This window comes from Protobothrops mucrosquamatus, unplaced genomic scaffold (assembly GCF_001527695.2).
Source record: "Protobothrops mucrosquamatus isolate PMUCROS unplaced genomic scaffold, P.Mucros_1.0 scaffold1990, whole genome shotgun sequence".
Lineage (NCBI taxonomy): Eukaryota > Metazoa > Chordata > Lepidosauria > Squamata > Viperidae > Protobothrops > Protobothrops mucrosquamatus.
The window spans coordinates 220856-235855 of record NW_015388106.1 but is presented as its reverse complement, the minus strand read 5'-3'; the positions used below and the strand labels follow the sequence as shown (position 1 = coordinate 235855).

Sequence of the window (15000 nt, the reverse complement as noted above, 5' to 3'; positions counted from 1 at the left end):
AAGAGGTGGATTTTTTCTCTGTCTATGAAGCAGCTAAACTCCAGTTGCCATTGAATTTAACCTGAAATTTATTTTCAAATATGAAAGTTCTCTCTTTAGCTTTTTTTTTGAAATGTAGCAAAATGTTTTGCTTTTTAATTTTTAATTTGTTTTAGGAGATAAGCCAAAGATCCAAAGGACGATCCTGAGCTTAATAATTATTAGCATATATTTGCATAAAAGAATATGGGGAATTCAGGGAGATTAGCAAGTCATACGCAGGGTGGAAGTGTCGACATTTTGGCTGGACCCCAAATAGCAAAATCTAACCTTGAATGAAGGAAATATTGTATGTTCCATACAATTGCTAAACCGTACTGAACATTTCAGATATCATATCACACAATTATCAGATTGGCATTTCTATCCCTGATTTTTATTCCTGAGTTCTCATCATTTAATTATTCATTTTCTCAAGTCTGGGGACAGTGAGAAAAATCAGACTTTCACATAAACATATCTCTACCGTTGTTCCAAAGTAAAGGGTGGTTTTTTTAGTTATTTGTTCTCGATGGGGAAAAACTAAAAGCTTTATAGTTCCTCTATCTATTCTTATTATTCAGTATTCTTCCATTGTAATGTGACTTTTAATATACAATGCAATCCACATTTCAGTTTTATTTTGCCTGTTTATCATGAATAATGAATTTATGTTGATTATGAATCCATGTTTTAATATACATATATATTTGGTTTATTTCTATATGGAGCATTGGTGGCTATTGTTAAAATCATTGCCAAATTAACATCATATTAAAATAGTAAAAGCTGCATGTAATTAAACAGCAAGCAAAATTCGCATTTCTTTTCCTTCCAGCCTGAAGTAATATTTTCAATTGTTTTGTGTTAAATATTAATTCAAATGAACTTCAGTAGGATCAGAATTAACAATAGTCCTACTGCGATTGGACAGAAAGTTAAACTTCAGCTGACAATCTTCTATCTGCCAACTTAATGTGGCTCTCATTGTAGGATAAATGAAAGACAGAGTGAACTATATGGCAGAAAAGTCCACATCATTGTAAAGAAACTGATCTAAAACGGTCCTGTGAATATTCATTCGTTATTTAACTTCCATTTAGACCAGTGGGGAATTCTGGCAGCTTGAAATCCACACATTTTAAAATATCTGAGGTTATGGAACACTGATTTAGGACAAGGGGACATATTTAATAAGGCAGTGGATATTATTTCCTGCTAGGAAAGCGTAAAATTTCAGTAGAACTGTACCTTGCCTTAGCTCAATCTTAAGACAAATTTGAAATGTGGGTCAAACTGTTCAACCGTTGCTCCGTACGTGAAAATAAAGCTTCCAGTTCTATGGGTCAAACTACATGTTACATTAAGCACAGAATATACCACCGACTCTTATGTTTGATGGGCCATTAAGATGCTGGGTTTTTAGGCTGGAAAGCAAACAGCCAGGTTCAAGAACCATGCCATGTGAGAGGATGAGCTCCCATCCTCCCCTCATCTCCTGCTAACCTAGCAGTTCGAAAACATGTAAACGTGAGTAGATAAATAGGTACCACTTTAGTGGGAAGGTAACAGTATACAATGGTCTTGAAACAGAGATGAGCACCATCCCCTATGTCAGGGGTTCCCAACTGGGGGTGCCAGACAACATTTCAGGGGGTGCGAAAACTTGGGTCTGGAAGTTTCAAAACTATAGTGTATATGCATAATTTTTTGTAAGGGATGTGAGAATATATCAGAAGCGTTCTAGGGGCGAGGGGTATAGAAAAGGTTGGGAACTGCTGCCCTATGTAGTCAGAGTAAAATCCACAGGGATTCCTTACTTCTGAAGTAGGATCCCTAGATTGCAACCTTCATAAACACAGGGGATGGGATCTCCTTGCTTGCATCATTTTGACCAAAACAGTGTCACAACATCATTCTGCAAGGGTCTCTCTCCATTTGGGTGCAATGTTGCAACATGTATAGAAAAAATTAAGTTTTGTATTGGAGTGGTATAAATCTGCTTCCCTCATTCTGACCAGCCTTCCCTTACACTCAAAGCTGGCACTACTTCTCAGCATTTTACTTATGTTGTTTGCTGCCTGGACATTTTTTTATCCTTTATTCCTAACACCCACGAAGGAGATAGAATTTTTTTAAAAAATGACTGGGGATGGATAAAATTAAGCTTTAAAAAAGAAAAATTCTCAGCCTACAATAATTCTCTCTCAACTTTCTTTGGAGCCAAAAAGAACAGTAGGTTACATGCTTAACGCAACATGCAGTTTAACCTTCAATCTCCTTCTGATAGTTAAGAGATCCTTCTTGCAAATAAAATGCCAATATTTTGTTTTAGGTCTTGAATACTAGGGAAGCTAATGGCACATCAACTGCTCTAATATTTCTCAAGGAAAAAAATGAGAACATATATATTAAAATGTATATTGTTGCATCAGCGAATAAGTCCAAATTTGTATGCGTCAGCACTGAAAGCATACTCAAACATCTACAATATTCTGAACTCAGATATAGGTAGAATATTAATGCTTTTCAATGGGATGAGTGACAAAAAAAAAAGCCATAGTAATAACTTTCATGCTATGGTAGATGTGCTGTACCATTCCCCGTGCAATTAAGATCACAATAAAATATATTTTTTCACCACCACGATGCAGTGCTGTATTTAGTTTAAGAGAGTTGGGACATTCCTGATTGCAGGCAAAGTTTTCTTGAAGATTGGTCCACGGGTTATGGCAAACAGTCCACTAAGATCTCCTTAAAATGAACTTTACTCATTGAAGTATTTATGAATGACAGAAAAAAAAATTACTTTTTTTTTCCTTTATGAGTTTCTGGAGACCATATTCGTGAATCGTATAGAGACATGCACAAGTATCGGTTTTGGGGAGCAAAGAATCTCTCTGCTAGCCCTCTCCAGGATTTTTCCAGCTAATGTTAATACAGGTTTACAAAAAAGAGGAAAATAAATCACCGTAGACACCAACGAGAAGGCAAAGGACAAAACACGTTGTAAAGCTACAGAGCACTACTGCTCACTACAACAAGCCGTTCTAAGTGTTGCTCCCAGAGAATTAAGTCTTTCGTCATAAATGGGGACGGCTAAAAGATTTAGAAGCTGTCTTTTACGATGTCCAAATTTGCTTTCTGTCAAAGCGGATCAAATCCAACATCTTCCGAAGCTGAAGGGTGCCCACGAACGAGCAACCGATGCTCTAACTTAAGTGAGATTTGTGTCATTCTACACTGGGAGCAAGGCAGAACACTTTTCAATCACACACTTTTTTTTTTCTCCACACAGCTAGGCATGCCTTTACCACGAGGTTCAAAATTACTGGTAAACAAGAAGCCATTTAAGAGGTGCAACATCTGCAGATCCTTGGAAGATGCCAAGTGTTGCAGTAACTTCTCTGCAGTTGGATCATATGAATAATGCCAAACTGTCAGGAAGCCAGGTCTCTTGTTCACAAATCTACTCCAAATCCACAGGATAGAAGAACAAAACAGAAAGAAGGTCACAGACTACACAGAATGAGAAGACAGAAGCAGGAACGGGAGAAAGAAAATAACCGATTCAGGGTATGCCGTTCAAAAAAGGCTCATCAGGAGCGGTTAAGAAGGAAGCAATGCCAGGGTGAAGTTGGAGGCCTTCAGATGAATGAAATTAAAGAGAAATCAAAAGGGATTTGGTGGAGCCATGCCTTGTTGTTTTTCAAGACACAACAACTGCATGGAAGGTTGGTTCACGTTCAGTACTGAATATCAGCACGATGAACGCAAAACAGACCGGCACAAAGGTCAACCCAGTCAAATATTCCAGTTTTTCTACAAAAAAAGCTATACAAAGGGCCATCGTTAGAACTGTAGTAGCTTCCAGGTGGGGTGATATTTCAGTTATTCTGATTCAGTGTTAGGTTCAAAACTGAAAGCGAAACAAACAAAACAAAACAAACAAACAAAGAAACCTGAAAAAGCATTTAGCGGAAGAGATGGTACGAAGCACGGCATGGAACAGAAACTCTGGAAGAACGCTTGATGCGGGAATTTGAACAAGGGAGGGGGGCGAACGTAAAAGCAACACGTAGCAAAAGTTAATAGACACGAAGCAGACACTGTTGCAACAAAACACAAGTACATAAAACAGGGGAAGAGGAGTACTGGACAGGAGAGACAATTTTCCTATTGAATGAAATCTGAGATAATTTTTCCTATCAGCTTAATCATTTATCCTAAGGTGACGGGACTAAATTTAATTTATACGGGGCGTTATTCCTGCAAAGAAGTTAGTGCAGAAGACACACACACACACCAAAAAAAAAAACAATGAAGAAACCAACTGTTGCTATCAAATGTTCTCTCCTCTTTGAAACTTTGGGGCTCAATATATATATAATATAATATAAAATATGTATATATATTATATATTATATATATATATATATATATATAAATGTGAAAGATAGACAAAGGTGTTATCTTCCTGTATTCTTGGTAAGGAATTAGTCCTGAAGTTAGAAGGATTGGAGGTAGGACTGAGGTTGGAAGGAAAGGTAACGAAGAGAGCATACCGTTTTCGGCTTCTGCAAACGACAAGAAAAAAAAAATTGCAAATCAAACACTTGGAGAAGAAATGAACGGATGCCAAAAAAAAGAGAGGCCGAGATGAAATAAATAAATAAGTTAATAACCCCACAACACTTTTATTTTGAAATTCTCCAAAGCTATTCTCCTTCCTTTTTTAAAAAATTATTTTTTTTAAAAAAAGGAAGTTGTGTTACAAATGAGGACAAATAAAATGGAGAGAGACAAGGAGAAACGTCCAACAGAGGGATAAACATGGGGGAGAGGATGTGAGAGAAGAATGTTATTTTTTATTATTATTATTATTATTTTTATGTTCCACTTTTTTTTTATAAGAGCTGGCAAATAAATAAATAAAGCCACCACCAAATTAGAATTTGACAAAAAAAAGAGAGAGAGAGAGAGATCATGGCTTTTTAACGGGCTCGTGTGGAATTTCACCGTTATTTTAGAAATTTTCTCAAAGACTACAGGGATATTTCAGTTGTTTTTTTTTAACTTTTCCTTGAAAATTCAAGGAACATCAAAGGCCTACGGACTATATTTCTTAAAAAAAAAAGAAAAAATTCAGCAAGGTATCCTTATTCGATCCAAACGGCCAAATATTCCATGACGCTTAGAAATCCCGTTTCACCAAAGTCGTAGTGAGAAAAAAAACAAACACAAATGCAAAGGGATTTCAGCGGGATACCTTGCTTCTCAGATCCGTCATCCAGCTAGGAATTGGAAGAAGGACCAATTTCGCTGCTTGTTTTCACAATACACACATTTTGTGTGGGGACAACGGGCCACGCATCCTCCCCAAAGCTTCAGTCAACAACGCGAGCACGTTGCTATGGGCTATGATTTTCCACATGTCAGAAACATGATTTAAGGTTTGAGCGGAACTTTTAGCAGACCATCTTAAACTCTGTGTAGCTACTACTGAATAGAAGTGTTGATATGACTAAAGAGTCAGTCATTGATGGCCTTGGTTCTGCTTATCTGCATTTAAAAGAAAATTCCGCACGCAAATCACTCTTTCAAGCCTTATATGTCTAAATTCCCTGGATTATTCCTTAATCTAGAAGAGGCTAATCCAGGGGTCTTCAAACTTGGCCCTTTTATGACTTGTGGACTTCGACTCCCATAATTCCTCAGCCAGGCACGCGTGCCTGGCTGAGGAATTCTGGGAGTCGAAGCCCACAAGTCATAAAAGGGCCAAGTTTGAAGACTCCTGGGCTAATCTAATATGTAATCTCCAAGTCCTTTTGAAGGCCACCAAGGGGGTCCATTCAATTAAAGGGGAAATAGATTGTCCAGTACTTCTGAAAGGGAAATGGCGGCTGTTATACACGTTAGTCATTTGCAACAAAAGAAATTACGGCAGAGGAACCGACGTGGAATTCATGAATGTAAGTACCAATGAAAGCTTGGGCAAGCAATTGTTGTTAATATTTCATCTGTGTTTGTTATCCATTTTAGTAAGGAGCAGGCTGGGTCAAAATCAGGTTTTGCTTTTTCATTTAGATTGTTTCAAGGGAGCTGCGGAGTGCCAGCATTTATTTTCAAGGCATTCCTGAATGAAATGGTGAAAAGGCTGGCGCTCGTGCTTCTTGGAAATGGGACGTCTCTCAAATAAATTAATATTGGATAACATAAAACCAACATATTTTGTTTTGTTTCACTTTTGCATATTGTTTCTTACAAGGGATGCAAATGACAAAACGGCGTTACGGTTGCCCCAAACTTTGACATAACTAGAAAATTTGAATCTGGGTTTTACGTAAAGCGCACACCTCACAAAGCGATGAAGAAGAAGGAAATAAAAAAAACTGACAGGGGGGCAAAACCAATCAATAACGTGGAAAGAGAACGTTGTTTTTTTAAAAATTTCAAGGGCAAATGATAGGTGTCACAGAACCGATTCCTGCTGAAATTACATCCTGGTGCTAAGATATCTTGGTATGCAGGGGAACAAATATAACATAGTTATATTTGAGAAACTCTTCGCTTGAGATGTTGAATTCCAAGGATCTATTTCAAGGCTTCTTCTCATTTTCTACTCATCTTTGATTCTTTGAATTTTTCAAAGCGCTTCCCGGTCACATCAGTAGATCCAGCAGGTTTGACCAGTTAAGTGATAATAACTATGATGGTATGTCAGATGTGGCTGCCAAATGTTACCTTTATCATTAAAGGAGAACATTTATAGCTCAGGGTTAAAATGAGGAGTCCTTGGTGCTCTCTAAGCTTGGTGGTTTTCTTGCAGATGTTTCAGGACCCAACTAGGGAACATCATCAGTGCTAGAAGGGATGGTATTGGAGGAGGAGGAGAAGGAGAATTGTGGGGTCCCTGGTGCTCTCTGAGCTTGGTGGTTTTCTTGCAGATATTTCATTACCCAATGACTAGCATTGATGTTACCTAGTTTGGGTAATGAAATCTTCTACTAGGATTTTACTCTAAGTAGGAGAAAAAACTAAAGGTGAGAGGCTGGGGGAAAAACTTTGTGCACCTTGAACTGTGAAAAAGGGATTATTATTTTTTTTAGCAGAAATGCTAACTATCTTGGATTAGTATCTGTTAAAATGGGGAATGGAGTTACGTTAAAATGGTCTTCTAAACATGATTTCTATAATTCCAAGCTTGTAATAATGGACCAAAAGAAGCCATAGATAAAATTTTCTGTTGAACTTGAATAATGATCTGGCAGAACACGTTTACTTTTTTGTGATACGTTTCTCTATTTGCCTGGTGTGATAGACAGAACTCTATGGTCTTTCAAGCCAAGCTCTGTCCTACGACTCAAATTGCATCAGTCCTATGTATAGATTTATGTACGTCCCTTGGAGATACTTACCCTGGTTAGACTGTACTGGGTTATGAATAAGTTGTAGAATTACCAAGAAGGAACTGAACTGGGATTCTAAGTTATCGTTCATCAACTCTGCCTAGGTGCAATTTTAATTGAGAACTTCCGTTCTACATTGCAGGGGGACTGTTTTAAGGGCAATTTCAATTAAAACCATCAATTCATCAATTTTGTTGGAATTTGATTAGGTATATGCTGGCACCACGATGTCAGAGTGCCTGGAATATAAAATCCTTTTATAAATATAAACGCCCACCCAAATAAGCAAGAAACAAAGAAAGGAAAAGAAGGAACGAAAGAAAGAAAGAAAGAAAGAAAGAAAGAAAGAAAGAAAGAAAGAAAGAAAGAAAGAAAGAAAGAAAGAAAGAAAGAAAGAAAGAAAGAAATTCAAGCAGGCCAAATAATCAAAGGTGCACGATGAAAATGTTTTGCTAGACAGTTACATACCTGCTTTCCCGTTCCACCGACTTGTATTCTATGGCTATCATTAAGAGTTTTAGCTTCGCAAAGACCAGCCTGCCAACAAAAGCAGAATATTTTATTTATTTTGTTGATATCATGAGTACTTTGCTGTTGTTCTTAAGGTTGTCTACATGCAGACCATTCTAAAATGTAGCTTAGCTCTTTGCCTGCACTCCTCAACCTCGTCAAAGTCTCTCTGACCCTTTGTAACAACAAAATACTTATATCAACAGAAGTTCTCTATATTTATCTAGCTGGAAAGATCTCAATTATTCATAGGAATGGTGCTTTGATAACCCTCTGAAGCTCTTTCCCCCATATGCATTTTATGTTCAGATTCCTCCCAAAGCAGAAATGACGTCATAGGTTGCCTTCAAATCTATTTTAACTATGAAGCATCAGAAACATGGTGATTTTTAACACAGAGATACATGAATAATTTGCTTTACGGAAACCATGATCGTCTTATCTTCCCCCCAAAAAGGAATAAATTACTCTATTTAAATCAGAAGAGAAGGGGCTGACATAAATTGGAGGTAGAACCTATATGTTTAATTCATTGAAATATGTAGGAAATAACTATATCTCTCATTTTCTTGATATAAGTAAGTATAAAATAACTATATCTCTTATTTTCTTGATATAAGTATAAAATAACTATATCTGTTTTCTTCATATAGTATAAAATATGTATCTCTTATTTTCTTGATATAAGTATAAAATAAGTATCTGTTATTTTCTTGATATAAGTATAAAATATGTATCTGTTATTTTCTTGAAATAAGTATAAAATAACCATATCTGTTATTTTCTTGAAATAAGTATAAACTAACCATATCTGTTATTTTCTTGATATAAAATAACTGTTATTTTCTTGATATAAGTAAGTATAAAATTATATCTGTTATTTTCTTGATATAAGTATAAAATAGCCATGCTATTTTCTTGATATAAGTATAAAATAACCATATCTGTTATTTTCTTGATATAAGTATAAAATAATTATGTTATTTTCTTGATATAAGTAAGTATAAAATTATATCTGTTATTTTCTTGATATAAGTATAAAATAACCATATCTGTTATTTTCTTGATATAAGTATAAAATAACCATATCTGTTATTTTCTTGATATAAAATAACTATATCTGTTATTTTCTTGATATAAGTATAAAATAACTATATTATTTTCTTGATATAAGTAAGTATAAAATTATATCTGTTATTTTCTTGATATAAGTATAAAATAACCATATCTGTTATTTTCTTGATATAAAATAACTATATCTGTTATTTTCTTGATATAAGTATAAAATAACTATATCTGTTATTTTCTTGATATAAGTAAGCATAAAATAACTATGTTATTTTCTTGATATAAGTAAGTATAAAATAACCATGTCTGTTATTTTCTTGCTATAAGTATAAAATAACTATGTCTGTTATTTTCAGTGTCTTGCCTTATGATTTTTGGACTTCTCTTGATCCATTAATGCAGGGGTCTTCAAACTTGGCCCTTTTATGACTTGTGGACTTGGCTGGCTGAGGAATTCTGGGATTTGAAGTCCACAAGTCATAAAAGGGCCAAGTTTGAAGAACCCTACATTAATGAATACAAGTGGTCAGTCCTCAACATACAACTACAATTGAGCTCAAAATTTATGTCGCTAAGCAAGACATCTGTTAAATGAGCTTTGCCCCATTTCCCAACCTTTCCTGACATAGTTGTTAAGTGAACCACTGCAGTTGTTACATTGTTCAATGAATCTGGCTTTGCCATTGACTGTGCTTGTCAGAAGGTCGTTGAAGATGATCATCACATGACCCCTAGCACATGGCAATCGTCCTAAATACATGCTAGCCGCCAAATGTCGACTTTTGATCACAAGATAACGTTAAACAGCAAAGACAGGCAAAATTCAGAATATCTAAAAGGTGGAGAATGCTTTTGAGAGATTTGGACCATATATCATCAACCTTGTCAACTCTCATCTTTACTCTTTCTACTATGTATTCAAAATGGACAGTGATTAATATTTATGTTTGTGTGTGTACGTATGTACGTATGTAGTAGATATATATAGATATGTATGTATCATGAGTATATGTGTTGTGGCTCCGTCCTGTGAGCCCATCTTATCGGAGGAAGAAGGCTCCGAACATGAAGGAGAGGAGATGGCCAGGCCTCTCTCTCCAGGACCCTCCTCTCTGGCAATGCCTCAGGTGTCTCCCGACGGAGAAGAGATTGACCAGGAGCCAGGTGTTTCTGAGATTGGCCAGGAGCCAGGTGTTTCGGATAGTGAGGAAGATACGTTGTGGCTGGATCCACGCCAGCGTAGGAGCGACAAGCGTGTGCAGCAGAAAAGGAGACGTGCCAGAGATTAAGCTGAGTCACTGGACCACACCCCACAGGCTATAAAAGGGAGGTGGTGGCCATTTGGACTCTGTGACGGACAAAGCTGAATCTCTGGCGAAGTAGTTTGCTGTGGACTTAATTTTCTAACTGTGTGTACTGTTTTTTGTTCTCTGAGTAAAAGTCTTGGCAGGCAGCTACGGAGCTGCTGCCAAGTTTTCTTATCTGTGGATTGAAGTGTGGAGAAGTTCTTTAACCCTCGGCTGGCTATTTGGGTGTGTGTGTCCAACGGGGACAGAACAATATGTATATGGGTAGATATATATTTTCTTTCGAAAGCAGGCAACGGAATTTCATTTTTAATATGGGCCAGGATGCTCATAGTAAAAAAATGACAATAAAGGTTATATTATCTTATGTTCTATGCTTGTAGAGCTTGATCAATTCCTTCCCAGAATCAAGTGCATTTTAGCTTTTGTGCCCTTTCTACATGCCTAAAATATTCATGCAACTAAAATATTTATTCCTCTTTTCAGAGATTCTCATTGCTGCTGGTTAATCCACTCCAAGTAAGACAATCACAGTCCTAAGTCGTGACGGGCATAAAGTCGGTTTTCACACGATCGAAGCAATTTTACGAGCTTTTTTGCCGGGGTCATTAAGCAGAACCCGTTGTATGCCAGGCGACATTTTTGCAGGAAAACCGGGTTTTTGCAAAAGGATCGTAAATTGCAGTCATGTGACCACGGGGCACTGCACATGGCCATGGATTTGGGCTGTTTGCCAAGTGGGTAACAGTGAGATGATGTGACCACGAGAAGGGGCAGCCGCTGGAACTACAGAACGGTGTCCAGGTACCTTTTGGGCCCCTTGTAACTTTGAACAGCTTCTAAGCAATTGATCATAATTCAAGGACTACCTGTACATCAGAATCAGGTCTGGATCAGAATAGAGCTGGAAGGGAACTTAGAGGTCTTCTAGTCCAGTCCCCTGCTCAAGCAGGAGACCCTAGACCATTTCAATCAATCAATCAATCAATCAATCAATCAATCAATCAATCAATCAACCAATCAGACAGACAGACAGACAGACAGAATAGAGGTGGAAGAGACCTTGAAGGTCTTCTAGTCCAGCAACCTACTCAAGCAGAAGATCCTAGGCCATTTCAATCAATCAATCAATCAATCAATCAATCAATCAATCAATCAACCAGTCAGACAGACAGACAGACAGACAGCAGAATAGAGCTAGAAGAGACCTTGCAGGTCTTCTAGTCCAGCCACCTGCTCAAGGAGACCCTAGGCCATTTCAATCAATCAACCAGTCAGTCAGTCAGTCAGTCAGTCAGTCAGTCAGTCAGTCAGTCAGACAGACAGACAGACAGACAGACAGACAGACAGACAGACAGACAGTCAGTCAGTCAGTCAGTCAGTCAGTCAGTCAGTCAGTCAGTCAGTCAGAGAGAACAGAGCTGGAAGGGACCTTGGAGGTTTTCTAGTCAAGGAGGAGACCCTAGAGCAGGGGTCCCCAACCCTCAGGCCATGGACCAGTACTGGTCTGTGGCATGCCAGCAACTGGTCCGCACAAACAAGTAAAGCCCCATCAGTTGAGGATTACATCTGTGTTCTAATGTTAGAGGATAAGAACTACAATGCATTAACCTCCCTCCTTTGTGATTATGCCTAACATCAGATAAAATTGACAGTAATCAACTCACGATATATATTTTTTAAAGGGCCGTGTAAAACAATTGTTTTAAGATTGAGTTCCAACCTCCACAGAGCCGTTATCACGACGATAAGTATCCTCTGGGAAAGATTTAGTTACCATGCAAAATGTCACAGAAGCCATCCCAAATTTTATGCTTAGCAGATTACGTGACGTTACATCTGCTAGACTTTATAAGTAGCCATGGGAAATGTTAATGTGGGCTGTTAATGGGGCAATCATAAACCTTTGGCAGATGACAGCAAACCCTTACTGCGATGACTACTTAATTTAGAAATCCGTTTTAGAAATCTTTGGCAGGATGAAATTCAAAAGCAACGAACGCTGGAAAAAGTGGCTTTTGAAAAACATCCCTGTAAAAGGTGGTCCCAAAAGGGAGCAAAAACTAGAAACATGGAAGTCTTTCAGATTTTCTTCAAAATTTCCAATCTCTGGGAAATTTCTAAGTTGCTGGAATGGAGGGATCCATAAATTTTACAAACTGGAGCTAGTNCACAGAACCGATTCCTGCTGAAATTACATCCTGGTGCTAAGATATCTTGGTATGCAGGGGAACAAATATAACATAGTTATATTTGAGAAACTCTTCGCTTGAGATGTTGAATTCCAAGGATCTATTTCAAGGCTTCTTCTCATTTTCTACTCATCTTTGATTCTTTGAATTTTTCAAAGCGCTTCCCGGTCACATCAGTCGATCCAGCAGGTTTGACCAGTTCTGTGATAATAACTATGATGGTGTGTCAGATGTGGCTGCCAAATGTTACCTTTATCATTAAAGGAGAACATTTATAGCTCAGGGTTAAAATGAGGAGTCCTTGGTACTCTCTAAGCTTGGTGGTTTTCTTGCAGATGTTTCAGGACCCAACTAGGGAACATCATCAGTGCTAGAAGGGATGGTATTGGAGGAGGAGGAGGAGAAGGAGAATTGTGGGGTCCCTAGTGCTCTCTGAGCTTGGTGGTTTTCTTGCAGATATTTCATTACCCAATGACTAGCATTGATGTTACCTAGTTTGGGTAATGAAATCTTCTACTAGGATTTTACTCTAAGTAGGAGAAAAAACTAAAGGTGAGAGGCTGGGGGAAAAACTTTGTGCACCTTGAACTGTGAAAAAGGGATTATTATTTTTTTTAGCAGAAATGCTAACTATCTTGGATTAGTATCTGTTAAAATGGGGAATGGAGTTACGTTAAAATGGCCTTCTAAACATGATTTCTATAATTCCAAGCTTGTAATAATGGACCAAAAGAAGCCATAGATAAAATTTTCTGTTGAACTTGAATAATGATCTGGCAGAACACGTTTACTTTTTTGTGATACGTTTCTCTATTTGCCTGGTGTGATAGACAGAACTCTATGGTCTTTCAAGCCAAGCTCTGTCCTACGACTCAAATTGCATCAGTCCTATGTATAGATTTATGTACGTCCCTTGGAGATACTTACCCTGGTTAGATTGTACTGGGTTATGAATAAGTTGTAGAATTACCAAGAAGGAACTGAACTGGGATTCTAAGTTATCGTTCATCAACTCTGCCTAGGTGCAATTTTAATTGAGAACTTCCGTTCTACATTGCAGGGGGACTGTTTTAAGGGCAATTTCAATTAAAACCATCAATTCATCAATTTTGTTGGAATTTGATTAGGTATATGCTGGCACCACGATGTCAGAGTGCCTGGAATATAAAATCCTTTTATAAATATAAACGCCCACCCAAATAGCAAGAAACAAAGAAAGGAAAAGAAAGAAAGAAAGAAAGGAAAAGAAAGAAAGAAAGAAAGAAAGAAAGAAAGAAAGAAAGAAAGAAAGAAAGAAAGAAAGAAAGAAAGAAAGAAAGAAAGAAAGAAAGAAAGAAATTCAAGCAGGCCAAATAATCAAAGATGCACGATGAAAATGTTTTGCTAGACAGTTACATACCTGCTTTCCCGTTCCACCGACTTGTATTCTATGGCTATCATTAAGAGTTTTAGCTTCGCAAAGACCAGCCTGCCAACAAAAGCAGAATATTTTATTTATTTTGTTGATATCATGAGTACTGTGCTGTTGTTCTTAAGGTTGTCTACATACAGACCTTTCTAAAATGTAGTTTAGCTCTTTGCCTGCACTCCTCAACCTCGTCAAAGTCTCTCTGACCTTTTGTAACAACAAAATACTTATATCAACAGAAGTCCTATAAATTTATCTGGCTGGAAAGATCTCAATTATTCATAGGAATAGTGCTTTGATAAACCTCTGAAGCCCTTTCCCCCATATGCATTTTATGTTCAGATTCCTCCCAAAGCAGAAATGACGTCATAGGTTGCCTTCAAATCTATTTTAACTATGAAGCATCAGAAACATGGTGATTTTTAAAACCGAGATACATGAATAATTTGCTTTACGGAAACCATGATCGTCTTATCTTCCCCCCAAAAAGGAATAAATTACTCTATTTAAATCAGAAGAGAAGGGGCTGACATAAATTGGAGGTAGAACCTATATGTTTAATTCATTGAAATATGTAGGAAATAACTATATCTCTCATTTTCTTGATATAAGTAAGTATAAAATAACTATATCTCTTATTTTCTTGATATAAGTATAAAATAACTATATCTGTTTTCTTCATATAGTATAAAATATGTATCTCTTATTTTCTTGATATAAGTATAAAATAAGTATCTGTTATTTTCTTGATATAAGTATAAAATATGTATCTGTTATTTTCTTGATATAAGTATAAAATAACTGTATCTGTTATTTTCTTGACATGTATAAAATATGTATCTGTTATTTTCTTGATATAAGTATGAAATATGTATCTGTTATTTTCTTGATATAAGTATAAAATAACTGTATCTGTTATTTTCTTGATATAAGTATAAAATAACTATATCTGTTATTTTCTTGATATAAAATAACTTATTTTCTTGATATAAGTAAGTATAAAATTATATGTTATTTTCTTGATATAAGTATAAAATAATTATGTTATTTTCTTGATATAAGTAAGTATAAAATTATATCTGTTATTT

The 15000-nt window shown here is 36.6% G+C and overlaps 1 protein-coding gene across 1 annotated transcript in view; it reads right to left on the bottom strand.

The window, feature by feature from the left end:
* The window catches only part of LOC107294560 (calcium-activated potassium channel subunit alpha-1), a 212616-nt gene that overhangs the window by 52907 nt on the left and 144709 nt on the right, over nucleotides 1–15000 (bottom strand). The window contains exons 20-21 of the mRNA XM_029285645.1: nucleotides 13904–13972; nucleotides 4584–4595 (exon numbers count right to left, since the gene is read on the bottom strand). Coding sequence (XP_029141478.1) covers nucleotides 4584–4595; nucleotides 13904–13972 — 81 coding nt within the window. The remainder of the gene's footprint in view (nucleotides 1–4583; nucleotides 4596–13903; nucleotides 13973–15000) is intronic.